Source organism: Perca fluviatilis, chromosome 24 (genome assembly GCF_010015445.1).
Source record: "Perca fluviatilis chromosome 24, GENO_Pfluv_1.0, whole genome shotgun sequence".
Lineage (NCBI taxonomy): Eukaryota > Metazoa > Chordata > Actinopteri > Perciformes > Percidae > Perca > Perca fluviatilis.
Window position 1 is genome coordinate 2,844,611 of NC_053135.1, and position 27,721 is coordinate 2,872,331.

At 41.8% G+C, this 27,721-nt stretch overlaps 1 protein-coding gene across 4 annotated transcripts; it reads left to right on the top strand.

The window, feature by feature from the left end:
• Window positions 1–27,503, top strand: col5a2b (collagen, type V, alpha 2b). Of its 4 annotated transcripts, none has more exons than XM_039793281.1 (55): window positions 1–281; window positions 9,531–9,746; window positions 9,821–10,045; window positions 10,500–10,516; window positions 10,614–10,646; window positions 10,768–10,800; window positions 11,279–11,332; window positions 11,588–11,680; window positions 11,791–11,865; window positions 11,956–12,000; window positions 12,118–12,171; window positions 12,349–12,402; window positions 12,518–12,571; window positions 13,008–13,061; window positions 13,202–13,255; window positions 13,487–13,531; window positions 13,619–13,672; window positions 13,759–13,803; window positions 14,251–14,304; window positions 14,712–14,810; window positions 14,931–14,975; window positions 15,532–15,630; window positions 15,729–15,782; window positions 15,864–15,971; window positions 16,079–16,132; window positions 16,228–16,326; window positions 17,033–17,086; window positions 17,192–17,290; window positions 17,380–17,433; window positions 17,956–18,009; window positions 18,086–18,139; window positions 18,241–18,294; window positions 18,429–18,473; window positions 19,828–19,926; window positions 20,050–20,157; window positions 20,373–20,426; window positions 20,794–20,847; window positions 21,139–21,192; window positions 21,314–21,367; window positions 21,461–21,568; window positions 21,660–21,713; window positions 22,127–22,180; window positions 22,330–22,491; window positions 22,853–22,960; window positions 23,085–23,192; window positions 23,734–23,787; window positions 23,880–23,987; window positions 24,110–24,163; window positions 24,291–24,398; window positions 24,529–24,582; window positions 24,682–24,789; window positions 25,073–25,430; window positions 25,528–25,718; window positions 25,865–26,107; window positions 26,587–27,503. In XM_039793281.1, exons 1-55 carry the CDS (start codon window positions 188–190, stop codon window positions 26,731–26,733), a joined length of 4,767 nt encoding a protein of 1,588 aa, XP_039649215.1. In that variant the 5' UTR covers window positions 1–187; the 3' UTR covers window positions 26,734–27,503. The 4 variants fall into 4 exon arrangements, with proteins under 4 accessions (XP_039649215.1, XP_039649216.1, XP_039649213.1 ...); XM_039793282.1 differs by lacking the exon at window positions 1–281 and adding an exon at window positions 5,775–6,079; XM_039793279.1 differs by lacking the exon at window positions 1–281 and adding an exon at window positions 8,192–8,339.
• The last annotated feature ends 218 nt before the right edge of the window (window positions 27,504–27,721 follow it).

A 27,721-nucleotide genomic window follows, 5' to 3' on the forward strand; every position in this document is an offset into this window, starting at 1 on the left:
TTCCAGTTTTCAGTAATCGCTCATCCAGGAGCCTGTTCCACTCAGGGATTTTTGGATTTTTCAGTCTGGATGCTGTAGCTCGGGGTTGGACTCTCTCTCTCTCTCTCTCTCTCTCTCTCTGACTTCCTTGTCTGTCTGTGTGTGTGTGTGTCTGTGTGTGAGGACGCTGCATGTCTGGCATGCAGACATGGGCCCCTCGTTACGCTCTAGGATTACCGTCTGCCTGCTCATCACCTTGGCTCAGGTGATCGCCGTAACCTGCCAAGAAGATACCAAGAAAGGTGAGTGACAGCCGCCCAGATATGTCTGCTCCTCCTGTCCTCTGATTGGTTGTCTGTGTTGATACCTGATATGTTTCAGTTGCTTACAGGTTTGTGCGAAAATGGATCACAAGTTCTAAAAATTGCTTTTAATGACATATTCTTCCGCTTCTGTCGGCATCTGTGCTGAAATAAACATCTTTGTCATGCAAAAATATTAACTTTCGAGATACATAGAGTTACATTTGCTCCAACACACCTATAGGGCTTTATTTACAATGCTCCAAATGCTGAATATACACCATGTTTCCTCAAAGTTTCTTCATTCATTCTTGATTCGCTGTCTTCTAATGATTCACGATTGTGTAACCAAGCCCTGTGAAAACATTTACCTCTGTTTCTTTTTTTTAATGAAAGGGACAGCTGTGTGTGTATTTCCCATTATGTTCCTGGTCTATGACTTTTGAAAATGTAGGAAGTGGTTTGAGAAGTTGCTCATCTCTTGCAGATTTTTGTGTTTTACTGTCTAAGTGAAACTGGGCCGCTCTGCCTCCCAGCAAGCGGACCACACTTGTAGTTTTGAGAACTGAAGATTAAAATCACACCCACAAGCCAGACACAACCCGACCAGAAAGGCTTATTATACCTTAATGAGACACCGTTTTCCTGTTCGAGAAACCACTAAGGGATGATAAAGAGTGTTTCTCGACACAAAATATCCTGTGACAGCTGCTAACCTTTAAGGGATCAATTAGAGATGGAGAAAGTGATAGCAAGCTCCAACCTCTTGGTGGGAAAGTGACATTGATGTTGAGGGTAAATTGGCCTCACACTGCTGAAACAAAATCTCCAAATCAAGATCTCAAAGATGGAGATGTGGCAAAAAGAAAAATCTAAAATAAAACATCCCAGTGGATGTGATCCTGGGTCAAAAATGTCCTCCCCCCGACAGGCTGCAGTACTGGGCTATTTCAGTGCGAGGTCGAGGCTGAATGATGGGGTTTTGAGTGCCATAGCTATAATGATGTGGCCTTGCAGATGGGATGGACAAATGCAGGCCACTAATTTTGGTCAGACTTCGGGCCAGAGGCAGACAAGACACACCCAGAGTGAGAGGATGGATGGCTATGAAATGTGCCTTACTGAAGCTGAAAAGGGATAATAGATGTCCACCTACTGTACATCTGAGATACTTAAGTCCTAACTTTTTTTTTGGCTGTTGGGCTGAATTCAGGTTGAAGGTTTAAATAGTTTTTTTGTAATTTAAAGGCTGTTTAGAACATCCATGGTCTACTTATGGTCTTGCTTAACCTGGCCTTACACTACTTAGACTGCTGCTGCTGTAATTACGACCACGTTACAGCTACTATTCTAATTACAAAAATGTACAACAAATAAAAGTAAATGCACAGCCATAAACACAGGGGGCTATGTGATCCACCCACTGACCAACAAGAACTTTTGGTTAGTATGATTAATGAAGTAGTTTGACATTTTGGGAAATACGCTTATTTGCTTTTCTAAAAGAGTTGAATGTTAAGATTCATACCACTCTTATGTCTCTATATGAAGCTACAGTATATACAGCCAGCAGCCGCTTAGCTTAGCTTAGTTTAGCATAACGACTGGGGGGAAACAGATGAGAGTAAAATTATTCAGCAATTCACAAGAAAGAATGCGGATATTAGAGGAAAGCCTGAAAAATAAGCGCAATGTTTTGTTGCATAAATGCATTTAGAATCATGTTTCAACCACTTGTGGTGTTCCCAGTGAGACCCCGCGTTTGTAGGCCACTGTCTTTCCCCCAGGTGTATAGAAACAGTAACAATTAAGCCTTAATAAGTTGCTGTTCTGAAGTAAGTTAATACTGTTTCACCTTCATTAAACATCTTCAAGAACTCAGAAATCAAGTGTAGTTCAAGTGTCATTTTAAGCTGAATTCAGACGTTTGTTTCAGAGCCAGGTATGTCAGCTGTTGTTGTTGTTGAACACTCTGAGATTTATGATACTGGCAGTCAGCTTGTTAAGACCTTGACATGGCCATTTAACATTTTAGTGTGCTGTTCTTCTTGGCTTGGTGGATGTGAATGTTTGATTCTGTTTGACTTCAAATGGGAGGACCCAACACCAGCAGGCTTAAGTTTATTTGTATCTCTCTCCACACATTCTTCCACAGGTTTCAAGGCAAATTTTAAGAGTCAACATTGGAGTGAATTGGCTATTCATTGGGAAATGACCTCAGTGTACACCTATGGGCAGTGATTCCCATACTTTCTGGCTTTTTAATTGTGACCCTTATGATCTTAGTGAGAATATAATGAATGTAAATAAATGCATGTTCCTTCCTAAATAGTTTCATTTAAAAGAGTTGAGGCCTGGAGAGCTGAAAGTATCAAGTATTTTACAAGAAAACTGCTTTTTGTCTTGATGGAAACATAATTAACTAGTGTGTGACTGTCTTAGTTACCTGGTTGCAAAAATTATAAAAAAAATAAGATAAAGAAGATGACAAAAATAGATATTAATGATCTTGTGATTTATCACGGGACCCCTTGAGGAATCCCAACCCCCAGCTTGGGAACCACTGGCCTAAGGTGCAGTTTATGTGAATATGGTTTAATAATAAACCTGAGCTGAGGAGGTTTAGGCGTCTGCAAACCGCAATGTCAGAGACCTGCACGGACAGTTTCCACTTTAAAGGAGGTCCACAGTTAGTCATGATAATTGCTGTCATGCTGTATTTCCGAGTCATAATCACAAATGCCTAAAAAGTATAGGAGATCATCTGAACCTTCTGCAAAGCTTCAATAATAATATACATTATCTGCATTTTGTCGCAGGATAAAAGTATAGAGACCAAAAGCAATATTCCCAAAACAAGGCAGTTGCAGAAGGGAAGAAAATGCTCTAAAACTTGTAATAAAACCTCTTTTGCCTAAACAACCAGCTGAATAAACCTCCAGCTCATTGATGTTGGACTTGCTGTCTCATACATGCTGCAGCAGGAGGGTTCTCCGGGTGTGGCACCTCTGTGCTCTCCAAATAAAGGCAAGCCACAAGTTCTATACAAGCCCAACGTATAATACAGCCTCTGTGGTTTCCCTGAAATAACTCCAGCTTTTGAAAACCAGCCTCTCTCGCGGGGAGAGGCTCCACCACATAATTAGTACTTACTGTAGGACGTCACTAAACTGCCAGGATTCAAATATGCTCACAGAGCTCGTAGCAGGTGGCCATTTTTTTTGCTTTTTTCCCCCATCTTCTTCTTTAGTTTTGCACTCTTTTCCTGATACTTGTCTTTCTTTCTCAGGTTTTTGATCCTTGACCAGCAGGGCACATACTGCCAAAAAAGAAAATGCAAAGCAAAAACGTATCTACTTTTGGTTTTACATGGCTTAAAACCTTATAAAGCAAGAAAGAAATGTGCTAAATCTCAATTCCCCTACTGGACATTTATTTTTCTCTGTTTGAAAAAAATGAAGTGTTAGTATATTAAAACAAGTTGAGAAGAGTTTGTAGAAAAGTCGAGTTTGAGTTTGAGTTCTTTACTGTTTTAGCATTCCAGATAGTCTTTCTTTTTCTTTAAATCAGATGGAATTGATGGCATTTATTGAGTGTCTAAATCTTATGTTTCTTGAAAAACATTCATTTGTTCCTGTTTTTCTTGATATAATTGCATTCACACACAAAAAGTAACTAAATGAAAGGACTCCATAGACCCATTATAGTTACCTCTTGATGAAAAGAGGTAACTATAATGTTGATCTTGTGTTCCATAATGTGCGAACATGAAAACTATAGGTCTCATCTTGTTTTATGTTTACAGTTGCAGACATTGTTGGTGCAAAGATGATTACATACTTGCATACAGGCACATTCACAGCCAGGAGCTGTCACGTCCAACCACAGTCTAGTCACTGACTGCCTAAGTGCCTTGCTCAAGTGCAGCTCAGTGGCAATTTGCCTGAAAGTGTCTGAGAGGGTGTTTGCAATCACTTTTGGGGTTTTTCATATGTATCAATAGGCTGTCAGCCTTCCCCTGATGTCCGATTTACGTCAATCATTCACTTCACTACTAAGATGTTTCAAATATGCAAAACAAGATCCCTTCATATCGTGTTTTCCTGAAGTCAAAGTCAAGCTCCTAAAGCAGATGGATACTACAATCCCCATAATGCAATAGGTAATTTCCTTGCCTGGTAAATGCCCATGTCGTCTCGAGACGGTATGATGACACGAGGGTTATTTTCACCCTCCAGAGCCACAGACGGCTTTATAGAACAGTTTAAGTTAAGTGACTCAGATGGGTATAATCTGTGGAATTTCCCTTTCAATTTAGTGGGTCGTAATTATGAGGCTTCATGTCATACAGTTATAGAGTTTATTGACTCTATGATTATTAACTGATGAATTGCATTGCTTGGTGACGACTGCAGCCTACTGGCCAAATGTGGACATTACAGTTAGGCTACATTAGCTTTTTGTAATATATTTAGGCATGTTTTTAAAGGTTTTTATGTAGAATTCTATCATCTTAAATCAAACAGTACCATAAAAGTCTACGTTTAGATTGAGTTATAGCCTTTTTGGTTCACTTTTACCGACCTATATTCCACTGCTTTGGTTTTATTTAAAGGATACTGAATCTGTCCTTCAAGAAATCTCTTATTTATTTTCCCATTTAATATACTCTAATACTAATGTCTCCTACACACAGCGGATGTTTCATGATCTTTGGAGTGCTTTAAAGTGGTGTACGCTTCACATGCACGTCAAGGTCCAGATGTTCACTGCTGCTCTGTTTGACTCAGACAGCTGCACAGCAAATGGAAAGGTCTACTCCAACAATCAGATATGGAGCCCAGAGTCGTGTCGAATCTGTGTGTGTGACATGGGGACTGTAGTGTGTGAGGACGAGGTGTGTGAGGAGCTCAGTAACTGCCGCACAGCTGCGACCCCAGAGGGCCAGTGTTGCCCTGTGTGCTCGACTGCAGCACCAATTCACGGTACACACACTAAAGCAGGTAAATGGACATTACTGCTGTTGCACTTACATTCCCTCCTACAGGAAACACTGGTTATACTCGACACCTTCAGTTTCCTTTTAGTTGGTGCAATAAGTCATTGTGTTTTTGTTTTTTTTTCCAATTCATTTCAATTCAAATAATTGAAATTCATCCCCTGGGAGCAATTTAAAAGCATGACGAGTAGTTCTGACAAGTAAATAAATATACTAAAACACAAACAATGCCATATACCATAATCATAACCATAATATCGGGTAAACTATCCCCCAATTTGTTAGAAACTCTGTTTTAAAACCTAGGGAAGATACATAAAAAGATACAGTTTTAACTGCACAGGAAACGCACTCAAAGCCTGGAGCAGCATAATATCTATTGCTTTTTAATATTTCTCATTTCAAACTCTTTTGTCCCTGTGAGGGTCCTGTAGGAATGATGAGTCGGTGTTTTCCGTGTTCTGATTGGTCAGATTTCAGGCTGTTGCGGAAATGAGGACAGCAGCAGGTGCTGTTGTCAACTTTAATAGAATCTTTTCAGCTTCGAGGTGTTGGCGGAGACATTAAGACAAACCATATTAAATATGCCTTTAGTATTCTGTGTTGTTTAGGATGCTGTTGGCCAAATTGAAATTGAGTGGAAATCAAGCCCCAAAACGTTTGGTAAAATGTAGAGCTCCACCCAACGTCGACGTGGTTCTAATTAGCTAGAATACCTGAAACACCTGTGAGTTCACAACGAGACGTCTAGATGCAGACTACGAGTAATGTTCCTCTGGAGGCTGGACTCTAAATACTAGTGAGTGAAAATATATACTGTCTATGGTGAAAACACTTGGTTCTTAAGCTTTGTCTGTTGAGGTTAGACAAGATAAGTTCTGCTTTCAGAGAGCTATGCCTACACGTTGGTAAAACTGAGTCTTTAAACAGGAAACACGGCTGGAGATGGAATCGGTGGGTGTAATCAAACTACATGCCAGTGTGCCGGTATGCGTGCAGTTTAGTGTCCCAAATTCCCCATACAATGTCCTACGTGCAGTTGAGTGTCCAAAATTCCCCAAACAATGTCCTACGTGCAGTTTAGTGTCCCAAATTCCCCATACAATTTCCTTTAATTAACTATGAACCTGCTACCCTAACCCTACCCCTAACCTTAACTCTAACCTGTCTCAAATAAGACTCATCATTTGGGACACTTTTTGGAAAATAATTTGTGACACTAAACTGCACGTAAGCCAACCTTTGGTTGGTGACACTGGTTTTCTGTGGTGTTACTTGTGCTGCTTGCTTTCACCACAGGCTCCACAAGTCAAGCTGAGGGAACCAGTTTTCCCCTTATTGTGTTTACAGGCTTTTGAGCAGTTGCAGGCCCACACGAATGATGATTGTTTTCTCTTGGTTTAAACTTGTGGAGTCTGGATTAGCTCCACTGGAGCAGAAGTTTAGACAAAGCTAAAATAGATTGAAAAAAAAATGTTCCATAAAATATCCTCCTTTACAAATTCCACCTTGGGGGGTATTTATGTGGATTTGTATGTGGTTCAGAAATAGACTTTTATATCTTCTGGAATGATCACAGTGCAAAAGGTGATCAGATGAATGTTTTTACCTCTTTCAAATCCCTCCCCATCATTTGTCAATGTTTTTCTTATTTGTCAAAACCCAAAAGTCCATCCATTTCGTCATGATTTTTGTGTTTTTTTTTTGTTTTTTTCTTTTTCTTTTCATCCCATTATTTTCCTCTCTTACATGTTTTTAATCTGTACTTTTGCGATGTCACAACAATCATGACAGTTAAAAAAAAATATGTTATGCACATTTTAAGCAGTCTTTACTGAAATCAGTTACTGAATACCATCTGAATTGTGAAAGTACTTGCTTATAGGGCTGGGCGATATGGAGAAAATCAGATACCACGATATTCTTGACCAAAAACCTCAATGTCGATATTGTAGGGTCGACAATTGGTGCTTTCGCAAAATATCTTCACAATGAGATTTTAGATAATCATCAATATGGTCATAAGGCAAATAATAGAACAGCTAGAACAGTCTGCTAAGTTCAGAAAATTAAATCACTTTACTGTAATGTGGCCTTTCAAACCAGGGAAAGATTAATGTACTAAAGATCCCTATTTTTTATAAGTGGGATTTATTTCCTGCAAGAAATTAACCTTCCGGAAACTGAACCCTCCCTCCTTAACAACTAAACCATAAACTAAGCCATATTAAGATATCACAATATCCATAATCTAAGATGATATCGAGTCTCATATTGCCCTAGATGTTTATAATAAATTACTTTCACTTTTAGCCAGTACAATGCATCAATTTGGTCTACATTAGAACCTATGACTTGGAAATGTATTCCTTATTATACTGTTTTTTTTTTTTTTTTATTTATTTGTTTTTTTTACAGATGCTCATTAAAATAATATCCACAATGTTCCAACAGCATAAAGAATCTCACTAAGTGTTGTGAGGCAGCTAAGCTAGGTTAGCGATGCGTATGAGGTATGGAGGTTTTAGATGTGCATTGCATCTAAACCTCAGCGTGCCTTTCACTAAAATGGGTTAAGTATGGGTAATGCCTCATCTTGGGTTTGGATTGTGCCAGAAGAGGAAGGGAAAAGCAGATTGTAGCTATGAAACACAGAACACTGACTGCACACTTGATGTATTTATGACATTTTGAAGTTGAGAAACCAGCAACACAGTTAATGAGTATACATGCATTGGATCTCTCCTGATAACCTACAAATGGCATGCATAATGTGTTACACCTACTATCAGCTGACAAAGAGCGACCCTGGGTACTGATATCAGTTGCTGTTCTTTTTCATAAAGATTCCTGTACAGAGGACGGCAAAGTCTACTCCAACAATCAGATATGGAGTCCAGAGCCCTGTCGAGTCTGTATATGTGATATGGGGATGGTGGTTTGTGAGGACGTGGTGTGTGAGGATGTAGGTGACTGCAAGACCACTGAGACCCCAGAGGGCGAGTGCTGCCCCGTGTGCTTGGCTGACGCGTGGCAGCCTTACACAGACACTGAAACTGGTAACTGCTGATGCATCATGGTCATTTACTTGCAGTGTTTGGGTTGACTTCCCTCAACTTCAGCAGTCGGGACAGTCTTCCCCGTCTGTGTCAGGACTGCTGGTGCACTTTGTCATCTCTTCGAGCCTGAAGCCCTCTTCTTCAGGCTCCATCCTCTGCACACAACCTTCAAATTATGTTCTTTTTAATGCTACAATATTGTGTTCGGAGTTTCCCTTTGACTGTGCTGTCAGTTTGCAAAAGGAATACATTACTTTTTGCCCGATAAGATCACTTCTCAACTTTTGTGCAGCAAAAACATTGGTTGCAATTTACTGCTACACACAAGGAAGTTGAGAGTAACTTGTGTACCAAATAAGGTGTATTCCTCAGGGAAATTGCTGTCTCCTTCACCATGTCCAATGCCATGGTGTTCATTGCCCTTTTATATGCACTTTTGATTAAGTAATCAAAAGCCACATTTATTGGTCTTTGTGCTTATTGTGAGTTGCTTTCTATTTCAGCACCAATTATGGCGTTAAGTATTTAAATTAATTGGTTTTTTTTTTCTTTGATGCACTGTTTCAAGCCCTTATGTGTTGTATTTAATGTGACTTTGGAGACTCCATAACAACCCCTCTACACACTGTAGAAAAATGGTACAATGCTGGTGCAGCCCACTAATCTCAAACAAAAGCTTCTGCTTACAGAGTAATTTGGAGGATGCTAAAATCACAACAAATCTCCACATAGGGGCTTTAAGGACTACTTTGACCTATTTTAGAATAATTTCTGGCATGAAGGTTCAGCATGTTAGAGTATGCCATTAGAATCTATAACTTAGTATTTAAAGAAAAAGTTAGACATTTTGGGAAATACACTTTTTTTTTTTACCAAGAGTTGGATGACAAGATCAATACCACTCTAAACTTCTGGAAGCCAAATTTAGAAGCTCCAGCTGGTTACCTTAGCTTAGCATAAAGCCTGGAAATAGGGGAAACTGCTAGCCTGGCTCTGTCCAAAGCTAAGCAGCCTCCCTGGTAACTTATTTAGCATATAGGCATGAGCGTGGTAACAATCTTCTCATAACCCTTGGCAAGAAGAACTTTGAATGTTGAATTTCAGGTACATGGTCAACAATTTCTTGCACTAAAGAAATTGAAAACCACCCCTGATATTAACTTTAATTTCTCGGTTTCTGTTTTTATAAAGATTCCTGCACAGAAAATGGAAAAGTCTACGCCCACAATGACATGTGGAACCCGGAGCCGTGTCGGATCTGTGTGTGCGATATGGGGGCTGCTGTGTGTGAAAATGTGGTTTGCGAGGACCTCGGCGACTGTCAAACTGTGACCCCAGAGGGCGAGTGCTGCCCTGTGTGCCTAACTGCAGCTTCCACATCAACTCCCAGTGCAGACCCTATAAACGGTAAATTACATTTATAATCATATTATTGAGGGAGTAGGATGTGCTTCTTTTAAAACATCTGTCCTCATTTGCAGCTGCAGATGAGAAGAAAGGGGATAGCTGCACGGTCGATGGGGAGGTCTACCAGCACAACGACATCTGGAAACCCGAGCCTTGTCGCGTGTGCGTTTGTGACAATGGTGTCGCCATCTGTGACGAGGTGCAGTGTGAACTGCTGTCAAACTGCGAGAAGGTCGCCACACCCGAGGGGGAGTGCTGCCCCGTGTGTGACAGCTTTGCCAGCGCAAGCAGGAGGATAGGTGAGACGAATTAGCCCGTTATCCAACTTATTTATTGTGTAGTCCTTTTTTTTTTAAGAGCCACTAGGCTGAAAAGCAGTGATGTCACGGTGTACCGACACACCTCGGAGTACACTTTCACATCACCGCAGCAAGATTTTCAGGGGGTGTTACGACAGTTATTGTTTTAATCATTAGTTAAACAACTATCTTTCACGCTAAACAAGAAATGCAGTAGTTTGTTTATTTATTTCAGGGACAAGGCACACTAATAATACATACAAGTAAAATGTGCCAGAATTAGCCTGGACGCTATTTTACATCCACTGTCTGTGGACTGGTGGTAAGAGGTCACCCTAAAACGAGTTGAGAGCCATAGAAGGCTACTAAATAATCATTTAGGATTAGGTGTGGATATAACTGTACAGATTAAGTATGAATGTAATTAACTTATCTTTTTTGTGTTTTCCCCAAGAAATTATGGGCTACAAGGTAAGTCAGGATTCATTCTGACATGGATTAATAATTAAAAAGAGTTAACCAATGATAGTTCTTAAAATAAACCATAGTGTTAATTTTTTCTTTACAGGGACAGAAAGGTGAACCAGGTGATATCCCATATGTAAGTAATTGCATACAATTTATAAAAAAAACAAATCTTTCAATTAATAAATTTTTTTATTTTTTATTTCCCATGTATTTTGTCTACAAGGTCTTTAAAGCTGTTTTGTTTGTACTCTCAGGTTGTGGGGCTCCCTGGACCTACAGGCCCCCCGGTGGGTTTTTCTTGCTTTTACTCTTCATTGTTTTTATGTTTACTCTGAGATTTGTCAATTTGTATAATTTGATAATATATATACTAAATAGGGTCAAAGAATGAATTGGAATAGTTGGCAGAAGGCTCTCAGGAATGATCTCCCTTATAATACTCTCTATGCACCCATTTTGACACTAGAGGGCACTAAAGAATGTCATAATGGTGGTTATAATTGGAAAACACCAGGTTAATGTTTGAGTGCAATAGCTGCAGTATTGTTTGCCGACCTGTTTTTAGAAATGCGAAATAAATAAAAAATATAAATGCAATATTCTGTGCAAAGATTGATGGGCCTATATTTTGGAATAATCCTAGTTTATCATGACTGTAATGTAGCACACTTCTAACAGCACTCTGAAGATGATGGGTTGTGTGGTTGTATACAGTAAATCTCATGTGTAAAATATGTATCTCTCATACTTGTGTTTCTGGTTCAGGGTCCTCCAGGAGCTCAGGGATCCACTGGACAAAGAGGCTTTAAAGGCAGACGGGTCAGTATTTTCTACAAGCTAATCTGCCAGTGGAAACAGCCAACCATCTCCCTTTGCACGCCTCATTCTGCAAATTTTCTTAAAAAAAGAAGATCCGTATGCAAATTAACTGTACACGTTCTTTACTGTCCAACAGTCAAGTGTTAACGGATGAAAGTAGGGAATCCTGCCAATATGGCTGCCAGAGATCTGATTCTTACTTAATGTACTAACATGTTGCCTCTCATTGATGATATTACCCCATACCCCCTGCAGGGATATGCAGGGCCTCCAGGATTTGACGGCGAGCCCGGTGTGCCAGGAAATCCAGGAGAGCCAGGAGCCCCAGGCCATCCCTCCCACCCTGGGGTGAGTTTAGCTTGGAGTCGATGACAAAATCTGCATGGTTCATAGAAAAGAAAAAGCACTCGTCCACAGCGCTTTGAACATTAATCCTAAATTAATTTTATTCCCAAAAGGGCAACCTGGTGTCCCAGATGGCTTCAGGTTTCGGTGAGAAGTCTAGTCTGGCTGGGATGGTATCAGGATCAAGGGTGAGTGCTGCACACAAAACATATATGCAGAGTTTGGAAGTATGCTATAATGTACGATTTTAAAGCATGCTGTATGAAATGTTATTTCAGGGTGAAATGGGACCAAGAGGACCTCCAGGCTCGCCTGGAAGTCAAGTAAGTTTTGGCTTCCTAGCAAATATTTAAAGGCTTAATTTTAATTTGATTTTCACCTTCTGTCATCACTGTACATCTCCATGTACCATAAGTGGCTATCATTAATCTCCTGTTCAGGGTCCACCTGGAGTTCAGGGAACCCCAGGAGAGGGTGGAGATCCAGGACCAATGGTAGGAACATTTCTGCTTCTCCATATTTTATTTCATATGTAATGCTCATATATCCACATCAAGTGTCGATGGGGAGCCATTGGAAACGTGTTTCTAAACCTACAATGTTAGAATAACATTTGACTGAGTTGAATTTTTTGTTCAAGTGAATTGAGGTTTCGTTGTGTTGGTCCCCAGGGTGAGCCGGGTCATCGAGGACAAGATGGGCCTCCGGGAAAAACTGGTCCTGATGTGAGTCGAGCATACATGCATCCTAATGAAAATGCAGAATATACTTTTCATGTTCTCAGTAATTGTATATCAGTAATGATCCATTTTAAAGAGCCGTCTCACTTCTCCTGCTCAGGGAGAACCTGGACCTGACGGTGCTACAGGAGAACCAGGATTTCCAGGATCAGTGGTAACCAATCGTCTCAAACATTGCATAAATTATAATATCAATAATCATAACCAATTAGCACAATCAAGCCCTGAACTTCACATCTGCCCATTCCACATACTATATATTCTTTGCAAAATATGCACTCAACCCATTCAGCCTTTTTTCTCATGCAACAGTTACTTTGTATGTATATATTTGTTTTTCTGTATTGTTTATTTCATATTAATGTTTAATATGCTTGTTAGTTTGTTTATGTATGTGCCAAGGCAAATACCACATAAGTGTACTTATTGTGGCAATAAAACCTTTTCTGATTCATTTTCTGAGGAAACAGAGGGGGTGTAGTTAAATCTGCGGACACTCTATTCGTAATATAATTTAACATATGAACAGTCACCACTTATTATGACCTATAGAAATGTTTCTCACCCAGTGTGTTTTTGTTTCAATTCAGGGTTCAAGAGGGTTCCCAGGACTTCCAGGTCACCCAGGACTGAAAGGCCACAAGGTAAGTCGCACTGTTGCCTAGCAATGCATGCTCACTGATCAAAAGTGGTCAAGTCCTCACTTTTCCTGACCTATGTTTCATGCTTTTATGTAAGACTCATCAAAAACGTATACGTTTTTGTATTTAAATCTCGCCAACAGGGACATGCCGGTCTTCTTGGGCCAAAAGGCGAGCCTGGATCTGCTGGAGCCAAGGTGTATATTTGTCATCTAATGTTGTGGTTCTCAAAGTGGACGATTCTTTGTTATTAATATATTAAGATTATTATAAAGAGTTGAGTGTGAATGTGAAAAATGCTAAGAATCGAAAATGGTTTCACGTAATGACCTTTTCCTAATGTCAAATGGAAGCTTTTATCCGCTGTTTCTTTTTTTTTTAAACTGCACATTTCCAACCTGCGTTGTTTGTGGCTTTGCATTCTGCAGGGTAAATCTGGCACTCCGGGTGCAATGGGTGCTCCAGGCCCACAGGTAGGCAACAACTACATCACAACTGATCACCACAGCATGTCTTACAGATGTCATTCATACAGATGCTGAGTTAGTGTTCTGTTTCAGGGACCAGCGGGCATGCAGGGAGAAAGAGGCCGAGCCGGACCAACCGGTCCTGTGGTAAGAAAAGCAAAACCTCTTTATTCATTTTGGAAAAAAGTGCAAAAATGATGTTGCAGGATTGAGACATTTTCTTTCTCTTGTAGGGCAAACGGGGTGCAGCCGGCCATGTCGGCAAACCCGGTCCTCTGGTAAGGACTTCTCTCTACTGTAGAAATGTACTTACATCATTTGGGAAATAAGGTTATCGGCGTTCTCTCTGCAAGAAAATTAGTTTACACACTTCCCAAAGTGTTGCATTATTGCTTTACAATTCTACTTACTATTCTACTTCAGTGCTTCACTTTTGGACATAATTTGGCCAGATAATAAACAGAATGTGAACAAAAGTTAGTTTATATATACTAACTTTTGTTCACATTCTGTGTATAATCTTTTGGGCATTTTAGGCCTTTATTTCCACAGGACAGATGAATACATGAAAGGGGAGAGAGAGGGGGAATGACATGCAGCAAAGGAGTCGAACCCATGGCCGCTGCGTCGAGGAGTTAACCTTTATATATGTGCGCCTGCTCTACCAACTGAGCTAACCTGGCCACTAGTTTTGAATATTTAAAGAAAGTTCCTTTTCACTACAGGGTCCAATGGGAATCCCCGGTGTTGCAGGATTTCCCGGGAACCCAGGAATGAAGGTGAGATTTTTGACAATGTTGTAGAACTGTAGACTATAAATTAATTGCTTGGAGAAGTTTTCTGTAACATGAACCCATTTTTAGCTGTGTCTTATTCATCTTACGAAGAAATCTTGAATTCTCTTGTAGTAAATTTCAGATCGTGGCAGAACTGCCAAACCAATACTGTGACGGTTGCAAAACATAAACACACATTGATCCTTACTTCAGTTCGTTACACGCCACGATATACTGCAGGGCTGATGGATGAAAGCCGGAACAGATAACGTTGTTGATAAAGCAGCATGTTGAGGATCAGTAGTAGAAAATGATCACGTGTAACCCCAAAGCATGCCAAAATCTGAGCTCCTAAATTTTAATAAAAGACCTTGCTAAAAAAAAAGTCCTGAATCTGAGCTCTGGTGCAGGGAGAAGCAGGGCCGGCGGGGGTCCGAGGAAGTCCAGGACAGCAGGGACCCAGAGGAGACGCCGGTCATGTAGGCCCCCCCGGGCCGCAGGGGCAGCAGGTGTGTTACAATCTCATCTTTTGTTGCCGTTTCTTTCAAACCTGTGAAAGTGAGCGCATCCTGTTGGACTGTGTTAGGCTTTAGACTATTAATGATGATTTCATATTTTGCTTTGAACAGGGCGCCTCAGGACCTGATGGAGCTCAAGGTAGTCGCGGCCAAGCAGTAAGTAGAACTATGGAGGGATCCGTTGTGAAAGTGGCTATATGTAACTCTCAGTTTGTGTTGATTCTAGCGGCCGCTTTGGACAACAGCGGTAGTGTTTTTACCACTCCTGCTGTCGGAAAGGTCTTTTCTTTACGGTGCTTTATTGCCCACTGTAGATAACAGAGTTAGCGTTACGGGGAGGTCATGTAGTTGCGATGAATATTTTGCTCAGACAGAAAATCCTTCATTTACAATAAGAATATGTTACAGATGCATCGTTGCATTTGTTTGCATTTGTCGTTGCAAGTGTTGCATACGGTAACTTACTTTACTTACTACTTTGGATGTCTAGTAAATCATGTTGTGACTTTGTGGGAAAAATCGGACCCAGGCAAAGGCATTAATAAAAACTAAATACAAATAGCGTTCTTTTCACTTATAGTTTCGTTTGCTATTACAGGTCATTTATGATCATCAGATGAAAAATCACACTGTTTCAGAAACATTCAAAAGTTACATATAGTATCTTTTTTTTTAATGAATGTTTTTTATGAAATGTATATCTTCTCCCCAGGGTCTAGCAGGTGTCCAGGGTCCAGCAGGGCAGTTGGGGCCATCCGGCGCCCCCGGCCCCCAGGGAATGACAGGAGCACCAGGACCTAAGGGCCAATTGGTACCTTCCTAGCCCTGTAGTAGGACTCTGTCCCCATTTCCATCTCTGTTTGTAGTCGGATGCACCGGGAGCTCTAATGTTTTGATCCTCTTTTACAGGGCGAAGCTGGATTGCCTGGATTCAAAGGAGAAGCTGGAATTAAGGGAGAAAGAGTAAGTCCCTTTACCACCCTAAAAACAAAGACCATGAATATTGATTGGAGGAGACTGACTGACTATTGGTTGCTGGGTTAGGGTGACCATGGTGCTCCGGGTCCGTTGGGCCCGATGGGAGAGGACGGGAAGCGTGGCCCCCGAGGTGATGCTGGATCCATCGGGCCTCCAGGATCTCCAGGGGAATCAGTGAGTCAACGTTGACTTCTTCTTTCCCATCCTTTTTAGCAGAGAGTAAGTTTCATGATCTTACTTCCGGCCTAAAACTCCAATCTGGAAACATTTGTTTGTTGTAGGGCGCTCCAGGAAACCGAGGTTTCCCAGGTGCAGATGGATTACCAGGCCAAAAGGTGAGTATACTTCCCATCAAAATGCATACAATGGCAGAATTGAACCTCTGTTGTTAATTGTGATTTATTCTCAACCGTGCCATTGGTTCCATCAGGGAGCCCAAGGGGAAAGAGGACTGCCCGGGTCGGCCGGCGCCAAAGGTTTAGATGGAGATCCAGGACGTAGTGGGGAGCCAGGTTTAACAGGAGCTCGGGTAAAGCAGACATATCCAATGTTGTCATTCATTGTCCGTTTTGGCAGTAATAAACTTCGTGTGTGTGTGTGTGTGTGTGTGTGTGTGTGTGTGTGTGTGTGTGTGTGTGTGTGTGTGTGTGTGTGTGTGTGTGTGTGTGTGTGTGTGTGTGTGTGTGTGTGTGTGTGTGTGTGTGTGTGTGTGTGTGTGTGTGGACTAGCAGTTTGAGCAACTTAACACTGGCAGAAAGTCTTTGAGTCGTGGAGTGGTTTAACTTTTCGCCTTGATACAGTGATGTGCAGTGATGTAGAAGTGTACTCCTGGGTGCGTCAGTACGCCGTGATGTCACTGTTGGGCGTGGTCCTGCCAAAACTGTGAGACGCTGCTTTTCAGCCCGGTGTTAAGACACTCACAAAACAACTCTTTAAATTACGATCAGTTTTTGGTAAATTCTCACATGGTTTTCAATCCCCTCCCTCCTGGGTGAATGTTGTCTGAGTAGGTACATACAGCACTTTGTTTATTTCAAGCTTCACGTGACAAATCCTGACCGATAGCTGACCAAACAGGCCTTGCACCACATCAAATCTACATTAAATGACAAATATCAGGAATACTGTTCCAAGTTAAATTACTATACAATATTTATAGAATATTACCTTTTCAGAATAAGGTGCGGCTTCAGAGCCGGTCATCTAATGTTGTTCTGTAACTGTCTCCTTCCCAGGGTCTGACGGGACTGATTGGCGCCCAGGGATCAGAGGGAAAGCAGGGACCAATGGTACGCCAAACTTTTTTCATTTACGTTTCACTGCATACCAAAACAATGAAATAGGAATGAATTCCTTCCCTGTGCATGTATTAACATTTGCTTCGGTCTCTCCAGGGCTCAGCGGGAGACGATGGCAAGCCAGGCCCAGCTGGTTCTACTGGAAACCGAGGTTCAGCCGGACCCATGGGTCTGCCGGGCCCTAAAGGCTTCGCTGTCAGTATATGTTTATGTACTGTAACTTAAATAAATGGAAAGATACTGTGCAGCATCATATGATGAATTCTGTGGTTTCTGGTTTTTAGGGTGATGCTGGGAAGATCGGAGAAGCTGGCAGCTCAGGGCCTCCAGGTCAAAGGGCAAGTTGTTTTCACTATTTATATTAAATCAAATATTAGCATACTAGAGATGTTCCAATAATGAAGTATGAGAAAAGCCTCCGATGCTGCCTGAAATACTGGTATCGGAAAGAACTGGAGTTTATGCATCAATCTCATACCACCTAATTTAGCCCCAAAGACAATCTACTTTAAAGTAGTTCATTTATGTTCTTTTTCCGTTTTGACCGACTGTCAAACTGGATAATACAAGAAAGTTCTACGGCATTCATCATTGTGTTTGTTCATGTTTCACAAAGAGTTTAACAACAATGATATAAATCATATTGCATCATTACAGGGATAGTAGTATACAGCTGCTAAAACATAATCAAATATATGAGCCACTGGTATCGGATCGGTACTCTGTATCGGCCGATACACAAGTTTAGGTATGGGAAATCACTATCTGAAGGAAAAATGGTATCGGAGCATCTCTACTTCATACTAAATCCTGCAATCATCAGTACAAATGTCCTGATAGATGCTGTTTGTGTCTTCTAGGGGGTGAATGGGAAAGACGGAGAGGAAGGTGCTGCTGGCGTAACCGGTCCAGCGGTAAGCATCTATCGTCAGTGATCTGAGAACACGATCACGATCAACAGGATTTTACCTTCTGTTTTCTTTTCTCCAGGGTCCTGCAGGAAAGAGAGGAGAGCAGGGACCACAGGGGCTGCATGGTTTCCAGGTACATCTCATAATTATAAACATTATTTTATTTCAGCATATAGATGAATATGTAATTATGTTATTGGCATTGAATAAGAAATTAAAAAAATATCTTTTTAGGGTTTGCCCGGAACGCCCGGACCACCTGGAGAGTCAGGAAAACCAGGGGCTGAGGTACGACATTTCTGTTGAGATTACACTACTCGTTTTGATTAGCTGTCAAATTCTATATCGAACAATAATGTGTCATCAGGAAACTCAGCAGTTCCTTTCAGCATATTACATTAAGCATAATGTGTTTTTCCCAGGGTCTTGCTGGAGAGGCAGGTGCAGCTGGAGCTACAGGTCCGAGGGTAAGTCCATTACCATTCTCACTTGGGCTGCACAATATATCGGGTTTTATCAACTGGTGCAATAAACACATCGCAAAAGGCTGCAACATATTGGGAAAGACACTCATTAGAGATGTTTTGTGTGAGTTGAAAGTAAATGGTAGGAAACTACACGTCATAATGTAACTGTTTTTTTTTTTTTTTTTTTTTTTTTTTAGTGGTGCCTTTTATATCCAATTCAATGTTGGAAATTATTTCCTTTCATTTGTTTTAAATTCAACAAGCAATTGGTTATTAGCAGAATAGCAAAAGCAGCGGAAATGCAGAACTGGGTACACTCTATCTGTTTATTAGTTACAAGGAACATTGTTGTCGCGATATTAAACGTTATTTAGTGCAATAAGGAATTGGTGCATGACTTTTATCGCCTGGATTCCCCTTGTTTGTTTTTTATTCCTGCCCCTTTTAAAACCATTTAAAGCAGGGATCTTCAACAGGGGGTCCGGGACCCCTAGGGGGTCCTCAGAGTCATTGCAGAGGGGGCTCCAAATAATTGTTAAATTTAAAAAAAGTCCTAAAATGAATCCAACATATTATTAGCAAATATAAATACCCCACTGAAGATGGGCTTACTGGCCTATAGGTAAGGTAGTCCCTAAGATAGTCACCCACAGATACAGTTAACCCTAAGGATTCACTGTGTCACATGTATTTTTAAAATTAAAACATGATTTATAAAATCATGCCAACAATTAGGCTATTTTAATAGCTTAGTATTCTATGCAAAAAATCTATAAAGGCTTTAGGATGCCCTAAAAGTTATGCATATATGCAACATTTTATACAACATATGTAGTAGGGGGTCCCTGCTTCATCTTTCTTTCAGTTAAGGGGTCCTTGGCTTAAAAAATGTTGAAGACCCCTGATTTAAAGCTTTAGTGCGTAACTTTCTGATATTAATGACCGTTACATTCAAGCCATTGCCAAATGAGTTGCTACAAAGCTAATTAAGACTATCAGCTCCACACAACTCTCTCTGTGTTTCTCAGTGTGACTATGTTCAGAAAATTGTGGCGTCCGGCGACTTTCCCGTGCAGAAACTCGAGTGAAGATAATGACCTCTTCTATCTTTCTATTCTATATATATGTGGACGCGCCTACAGTGTTGTTGTCATTACTTAAAATTCCTCATGGGGGAGACAGAAACTACGCACTATAGCTTTAATACAACTTTTTTGATATTTGTATTAGCTTTGTTGTATTATTCTCCTTATTGTATTTTTTGTGTAATGAAGTAAGCTTTTCATTGCGCGGTGTAAGCTGTCTTTACTGTGCATGTGACAATAAGCCTCTTAAATCGTGATTGTCCCTGCAGGGAGAACGAGGCGCTCCAGGAGAGAGGGGTGAAATCGGGCCCAATGGGCTGCAGGGACCCAAAGGTAGTCCGGGTGGACCAGGACCAGATGGGCCCAAGGTATTGGAACCATACCAACCCTGACTCTTCAAGAACCAAAACCCTAGATAATATTTAAACGGTTGTAAATCCTGTTTACAATAAAACTGTGATCTGTGATATTTTTTCCCCCATACATTGTAGGGTAGCATTGGTCCAAAGGGCGCTGCCGGAGAGCCAGGAGGTCCAGGACTCCAGGGGATGCCAGGAGAGAGAGGCTTATCAGGACCTTCAGGCCCGAAGGGAGATGCAGTAAGTTAAAGATTTCTCCACTGACATGACCCCGAGTAGAGCAACATATCTGCTACTCATGTCCCAATTTCTCTGTCCTCATGTGTTTGATGCATCAAGTCTGAGCCAGGTCTTTGGGGGGTTGTCAAAAGTAATTCTGGGAAATGTAGGAAAGAGAGGAAGAGTTTCTTGTGTGTTGAACCTGAGGCACTGATGAGGTTGATTTCTCCTAACAGGGCTCTGTTGGAGAGAGCGGAGCCGAGGGGAAAGTTGGAGCTGATGGAGCACGGGTGAGTCGTCAGGACACAGATTATGCTGCAGAAGAAGAAGAAATGTTTACCCTGACGGCACTAAGACTAAAAACATTCACATGCAGTGGCTGGCAATCTTACAATTGAGTTTTCTTTTGTGTAATAATACATTTATTTTTATTTATATAGTGCTTTACATTGAACTTAAAGACACTTTACAGTAAAAACAAATGACACAATAAAACACATAAAACGAGCATATTAAAAGCTAACAGTGGATATTATCTAGAGACTGTTGTAGGTGGAGGGCTAATCTGAAGAGGTGTGTTTTTGAATGTGTCCAGTGTCAGTAATGATATTGTGAAATGAGTGATATTCTAATATACGTTTTTCTTTTTATTCAAAGGGTCTTCCTGGTTCTGTTGGACCTGTCGGTCCCAGTGGACCCAACGGAGAGAAGGTGAAATTGACACACTATTTGACTGAAATTGAGAAAAAGAACAGTGTATGTAACAGAGCTAAATGAGTCCACTTTTGTATTAAAAGTTGAATGAGCGCTGGGTGTGTGGTAGGACTATGACTCTGAAGCTCTTTAAAACTTTCAATCTGTAGAATGACTTTGTTGAATCCAGGTTTGAATAAAATTATACATGTGACAAACTTTTTGCCATATTTTAGGAAAACGTTTTGCCATGTTTTAGGAAAGTATTGTTAAGTCATTTTACTGAATTTATTTGTTCCTTTATTTCAGGGAGAAACAGGCCCACAGGGACCTGCAGGACGCCGAGGCACAAGAGGAATCCCTGTCAGTGGAACATTTTATTTTACAATTAAATTGGAAAGGAATGTGGTTTTCTTTGATTGGCTGTACGTCAGTTTTCTTCTTGATAAAGTGTGTATTTGTGTGTGTGTGACGGTATGAACAGGGTTCTTCTGGTGAACCTGGTCCAACCGGTGCTGTCGGCTTCCCTGGGACTTCTGTAAGTGGCCGCTAAAGACAGGGCAGTCATGTCCAAAATATACCCATGAATAAACCAATAAAAGGCTTAATTACCTTCCCGTTTGGGTCCCAGGGTCCTGATGGTCAGCCTGGGGTTAAAGGCGAAACGGGCGAGCCCGGACTGAAGGGAGAGGGAGGGTTACCTGGACCCCAGGGGATGGCTGGGAAAGCTGGAGGACAGGTAAACGCACTGTCAAAAACATGTCAAACGAGTCAGTTGATTACATTGGATCCGCCCCCTTCCATTTGTGTGTGTTTGTGTGTGTTTCTAGGGACCAGTTGGTGTGACTGGACTGAAAGGTGCTAGAGGAACACAAGGTGTAACGGTGAGTTGGACTCCATATTTTAACATGTGCCGTTTCTTAGTTCATGACTTTGGTGTGTCAACAGTCTTTGTTATTATCATCAAACTAGGTCTTATGTTTGTCCCCCTGTCCATCAAAGCCCTAAATGGCAAGCCAGCCTAAACCCTGAAATGCTGCTTTTATCTTAAACACACACACACAACGGGCAGCGTGCTGTTCTGTTGGCTAGTGGCAGTCTCTGCATGCAACATGATCATGTCCATGCAGAGTGATGCAACAGTCTGTCTTTGTACTGTATTTATCTATGTATGTATGCAATATGTTGTGTTGAATTCTTTAAACAGCACATACTGTTTGTTTGTCAAAGACAAATTTCCTTCGGGACAAAAAAACAAATCTGTATCTATCTCACTAGAAGTGTTTCCTTCCCATAGGGCTCCGCTGGTTTCCCTGGGTTGCCTGGAGGAGTTGGACCAGTTGGCTCTGTTGTGAGTTATTGGTTCTAAAAGTTCACCAATCTGCATGATATTAATGAGACTCTTCCCAGTGTGTCAGTCTCATACCTGCACTGGGTTCATTAAGCCACGTTTTGTATTTTCAAAGTTTGGATTGAGGGAAGATTGTGTGTGTGTTTCAGGGTGCTGTTGGCGCCGACGGGCCTATAGGTGCTCCAGGAAAGCAGGGACCTCCTGGGATTATTGGGGAGAATGGATCCACAGGACGTCAGGGAGAGAGCGGACCTTCGGGTGCACCCGGCAGCCCTGGAGAGAAGGGAGAATCTGGAGAGGACGGCGCTCCGGTAAGATGATCGTCTTTAAGTTTGGGCTGTGTCGTACACACAGATCCTGAGATGTTTCAATGGCTTTCAGTGTCAGCAAGGACATTCTATCTGTGGTTTACCGGTCACTCATTGACTCCATACTCACTTTTCATACTCACTGGTACAACAGCATCCAACCGCTCCATTAAGGCTTCTTCTTCTGTTTTTGCGTTTTGCACCCGTTTGTACGGTCAATGTTTTTACACCGTTTCTATATGTATCTTTTATGTTCTTGTATTTATTTTATTTCATTTGAGCCTGCCCTGTCAAAGACACATTTCTGTTACTTGTAACAGCCAAAGTTTTTCTTACCTTGTCTGTTGATGTGTTTCTCTGTCAGGGGCCTGATGGGCCTCCAGGACCTGCTGGCACCGCAGGCCAGCGAGGGATTGTGGGTCAGCCTGGACTGAGAGGAGAGGCGGGCATGCTGGGACTGCCCGGTCCTGCTGTATGTCTTCCTTCTGACGGCGTTGACTGTTCCTGGTTTTAGCCACACAGAGCGAGGCTATGTCTGGCTTTGAGGTTTTCGTGATGAAACATTGATTCATTATTTATATTTCTCTATTCCTCAGGGTCCACCTGGAAAAGCCGGAGCTGCTGGAGTTCAGGGCAGCAAAGGGCCTGCTGGTGGAGTTGGTTTACCGGGAGCCACGGGGCCAAGAGGAGAGCCCGGCCCTGAGGTTTGTCAAGCATTTAGCTGATGTTTTAAAAAAATCTGAAGTCACTTTCAGTCAGTGCTTCTTATTTTTGAAAACATGAACCACTTTATGACTTTGAAAAAAGACATTGGGTTTCTGATTTCAGCTCCAAAAACAGACTTTCTGACTATTTTGGTATTTACTCATTTCAAAATATGGTATATCAAAACCAAAGTATCTCAAAAACTGCAATAATATATCCAATTGTTTTTCACATGTGCAGGTAACCTTTTTCCTGCTGCAAGTCCAAAACATCTTTACAGGTTTTGTAGTCTTAATATGGCAGCAACATGTGAACACTTGCTTCAAGGAAAACAACTATTGGTAATAACAATGGGACAATTGAATACAAACTAAATTTAAGATAGAAATCTCATCAACACTTGAACATCAGTGGAACCACCTGTTCTGTAACTCACAAATATAATCGTTTCTTTGCTGATGAATCAGCTTTTATGTCACACTTCTGAACTTTAAGTCTTCCTGTGGGAAGTTAATCAAGTCATTATCTGTGTTTTATCAGGGAATCGCTGGAGCAGAGGGGCCTCCTGGGAAGGACGGTCTCATAGGGGAAAGGGTAAGATTAAATACGTGGCACATGTAGTCCCCTACACTAACGGTACCTTGTATACAGCTGCGTGTACTATTCACTGCTGTGTGTTTTCTCAGGGAGACAAGGGTAACCCTGGTCCAGAGGGTCTGGCTGGAGCTCCCGGGTCTCCAGGAACAGATGGTCCTGTGGGGGTGACGGGCGGTCCAGGACAGAGAGGCGATAACGTGAGTTCCTCAAACACAAATACAACTCAATTCAATTAAATGTCAACCACGTATCTGTCTGTCGATCCTATCACAATTGCCAAGTCGGCTCTGTCATATCTTTTTGCTTGTTTTGAGTTTAGGGTGCCAGAGGCTCCTCTGGACCCCAAGGACCACCTGGAGTACGAGGAAAAGTGGTAAGCATGAAAATGAGAATTGTTGACCTTGTTGATACGCCCAAAACAACAATTTAACAATTTATAATCGGTGTAAAACAATGTGTTTTCCAATGATGTGTGTTAATTGTCCTGTGTCTCACTTTAGGGCCCTCAAGGACCACAGGGAGAGAAAGGAGCAACTGGAGAACAAGGAGAGAGGGGACAGAAAGGACACAGAGGTTTCACTGGGCTCCATGGTTTGCCAGGAACAACTGTGAGCAAAATGTTTTATAAATTAGACTACTCAAAATACTTCAGATACTACTATGTCTAGTTAGTTTAAAGTCTAGTTAGATCAGGGAAACATTGATACTGAAACACTGACATATTCTTTTCTATTTCAGGGCCAACAAGGGGAGCCAGGAGCGACCGGTATTGTTGGACCAGCTGGGCCGAGGGTAGGTGTAAAATATCACTGTGCTGGGAATTTTACAATCAGTCTACGTGCAGCTCCGCTTTATTTTACAGTGGGGATGACTCCATATTTTACTGTCTAGGGTCCTCCAGGAGTGTCTGGTCCCCCTGGAAAGGAAGGAAACATCGGTCAGCCTGGACCAATGGGCGCTCCCGGAAGCAGAGGCTCCATCGGGGACATCGGCGCACATGTGACACAAGATTACTTTTCCTTTTTTACATTTTAAACAATCAGCTTATTGGTATTATCCTGAGAGTGACTTCAATATTGTGATATCAGTAAACTCGCTGAGATAAACCTGGTTATTAGAGCGACTCGGCTGAGATACGTTAAACAGTTATTGTTAAAGGCTCACTTGGAAACATCATTTTGAGATGACTTAAATCTCATTAGCTGGAGCACATGGGAGTTTTTTCGTTTCCTGACAAATTTAAGTTGAAGGCAATAATTCATATTCCTGTTTTCTTTGTCAGGGTCCACCTGGCGACGACGGGCCGGCCGGCCCCCCAGGCCCCCCCGGACCACCCTCCGCAGTTATGGAAGACCTCTTCGCTGCCCCTTACGATTACGACGGGACAGGCACTGTGCCAGAAGCTGTGGAATTTGTCGAGGACGATGTGGCTGCCGATCCTCCTCCACTTCCAGAGATGAATAAAGATGAAGCCCTTCCCAATAAGAACTCTGTCCTCCTGCGTGCAGACACGGGAGTCCACGCCACGCTGAAGACCCTCAGCGGACATCTGCAGAACCTCCGCAGTCCTGACGGCAGCAAGATGAACCCCGCCAAAACCTGCCAGGACATCAAGCAGTGCTACCCTCAGAAACCGAGCGGTGGGGGTTCCCGTTTTTCTTCAGTTTTCTGCTTCTTATTATATTTTTTACACACATTATATTTTTTTATTTATTTACCCCTGCACATTTGATACAGGTGAGTACTGGATTGATCCAAATCAAGGAAGCACAAAAGATGCCATCAGAGTTTTCTGTAATATGGAAAGTGGTGAGACCTGCATCTCCGCCAATCCGGCCAACATTCCCCGCAAAGCCTGGTGGACGAAATCCATTCCCAGCGCCAGCAAACCCGTCTGGTATGGAGTGGACATGAGCAGTGGAACCAGAGTAAGAAATGAAGACGTATCCATTCTGTGGAAGCTTTAAAATCTTTATTGGGGTTGTTTTATTCAACAACAAAAAAATGAGTATCTAGAAGTCTGAAATCCCACATGCCCTGGGTGTAATCATGCCAAATTGACATCTGATTTCAGTTCCGCTATGGAAATACGGAGGAGCAACCCAATGCGGTGGCGGTTCAGCTGAAGCTGCTGCAGCTTTTGTCCAAAGAGTCTCACCAGAGCATCACCTACCACTGCATGAACAGCGTGGCTTATAAAGACGCGAAGAGCACCAACCTGAAGAAAGCTCTGGTCCTCCGAGGCTTCAACGGCCAGGAGCTGAGAGCGCAAGGAAACAACCGCCTCCGATACACCGTCATCGAGGACGGCTGCTCGGTAAGTCCTCACAGAATACTGCGATTCAACCGAGAGCCATTGGTAGGATTGGGCGTCGGGAACCGGTTCCAACTTGGAATCGTTTTAAAAATTACGATTCCGATGGAATCGTTTCTTTATGGATATAGTTTGTAATCGTTTTAAATGCGATCATCGGTTCCAAGTTTTGGATTCTGTAGCGGCCACCGTACTTCCAGGCGCTTGTGTTGCAGCCATGGAGCACAGTAAGCGGCGCTCTAAAGTGTGGCTTTATTTTACATTGAAAAAGCCCGTTAAAACTGTAAACCACTATTGACTCAAAATAAAATGTTCGTCTTATCTGTGAAATAAGCATGTGACCCGTTTCAACTCCGCCTCTCAAAGAATCGATAAGAACCGGAATGGAAAGGAGGAATCAGAATTAATAAAATCAAAACGATGCCCAACCCTAGGGATTGGAAGACACTTTTACTGATTAATCTGGCTTTCTTTTCTCTCAGATCTCAAACGGAGAGTGGGGCAAGACAGTGATTGAGTACAGGACTCAAACTTCGGCCAGGCTGCCCGTCGTGGACGTGGCCCCCATGGACGTTGGAAAGCCTGATCAGGAGTTCGGCCTGGACATTGGCCCTGTGTGCTTCTCCTAAAACAAACGCAAGATGGACAGAAACAGCCCTTTTTTTCGAGGAGTAACATCATCAGAAAATTATAGCATACGGACTCCTCTTTCTGTGAGCATACAAGTCGATGGTTAGATTTTTCTACACATGGCTGCATTTCCCATAAGCTGTTAAAGTACCTGCTGTGTCTGCGAGACTTGTGTGACCGGTAGGACATAATTTATTCACCTTGTCAATAGATGTACAATCTGGAGCACCAGTACTCTACAGGGAAATGCATGTGGGTGGAAAAGATAAAGTCTGAGGTGCTAACATGAAACGTGAATGAAAACGAGGAGTTTAGATGGATTGTAAACTTGCATAAACTGGAAAAAGAGCCAATAATATTAAAGCTTAAAGCGATGTGGTCTCAGAGCAGATTGCATAAGAACTGTTTATAGCCAATAAAAACCTTTTTCATTTGGCCTTTTTTTTTTTTTCCAGTACATGCACGTCCAGAAGCCGGGATATGGCAAGTGTTAATATAGCAATGACTAGTTCTTAATTTTAATGGAATAAAAACTGAAAATTATGCTTGAACCTAAATTATTAAGTTCTGTGCAGGAACTTTACGCTTTCAACCGAAAACCTTTTATCTCCTTTTTAAAAACTTCAGCTGTAAATGCAACATATGACTGTAAATTGCAAATGATTTGTTTGTTGTTGACTTTGGATGTGGAATAAATATCTTTCTTTGGAATGACTGTGGTCAAACCAAAGCAGGAAAGTTGAATAAACATTTGGTTTACCCCCCTCAAGAGCAGCAATATTTAGAGTTTTAAATGAGCTCAGAAATGATCCCAAACTAAACCATCTCACCACTAGAGGGAGACCAAGCTTTTCTTCAGTCATCAAATCAGAATTGACTGCTTTCACCTGCCATCCCAGATGGAGTGCTTCTTCATTAGATGGACTTTGAAATGAAAAAGCAGCAGGGCTCTGGGGGTAGAGAACTATAATCATGTGTCTTATGATA

Bases quoted from the DNA above. Each gene is read 5' to 3' on its own strand.
- col5a2b (XM_039793279.1), top strand. From the start codon at position 8,207: ATGGGGATGGTGGTTTGTGAGGACGTGGTGTGTGAGGATGTAGGTGAC. The intron at 14,305-14,711 runs GTGAGATTTTTG...GCTCTGGTGCAG, and splicing joins CCGGGAACCCAGGAATGAAG to GGAGAAGCAGGGCCGGCGGG. The intron at 25,431-25,527 runs GTGGGGGTTCCC...CATTTGATACAG, and splicing joins CTACCCTCAGAAACCGAGCG to GTGAGTACTGGATTGATCCA.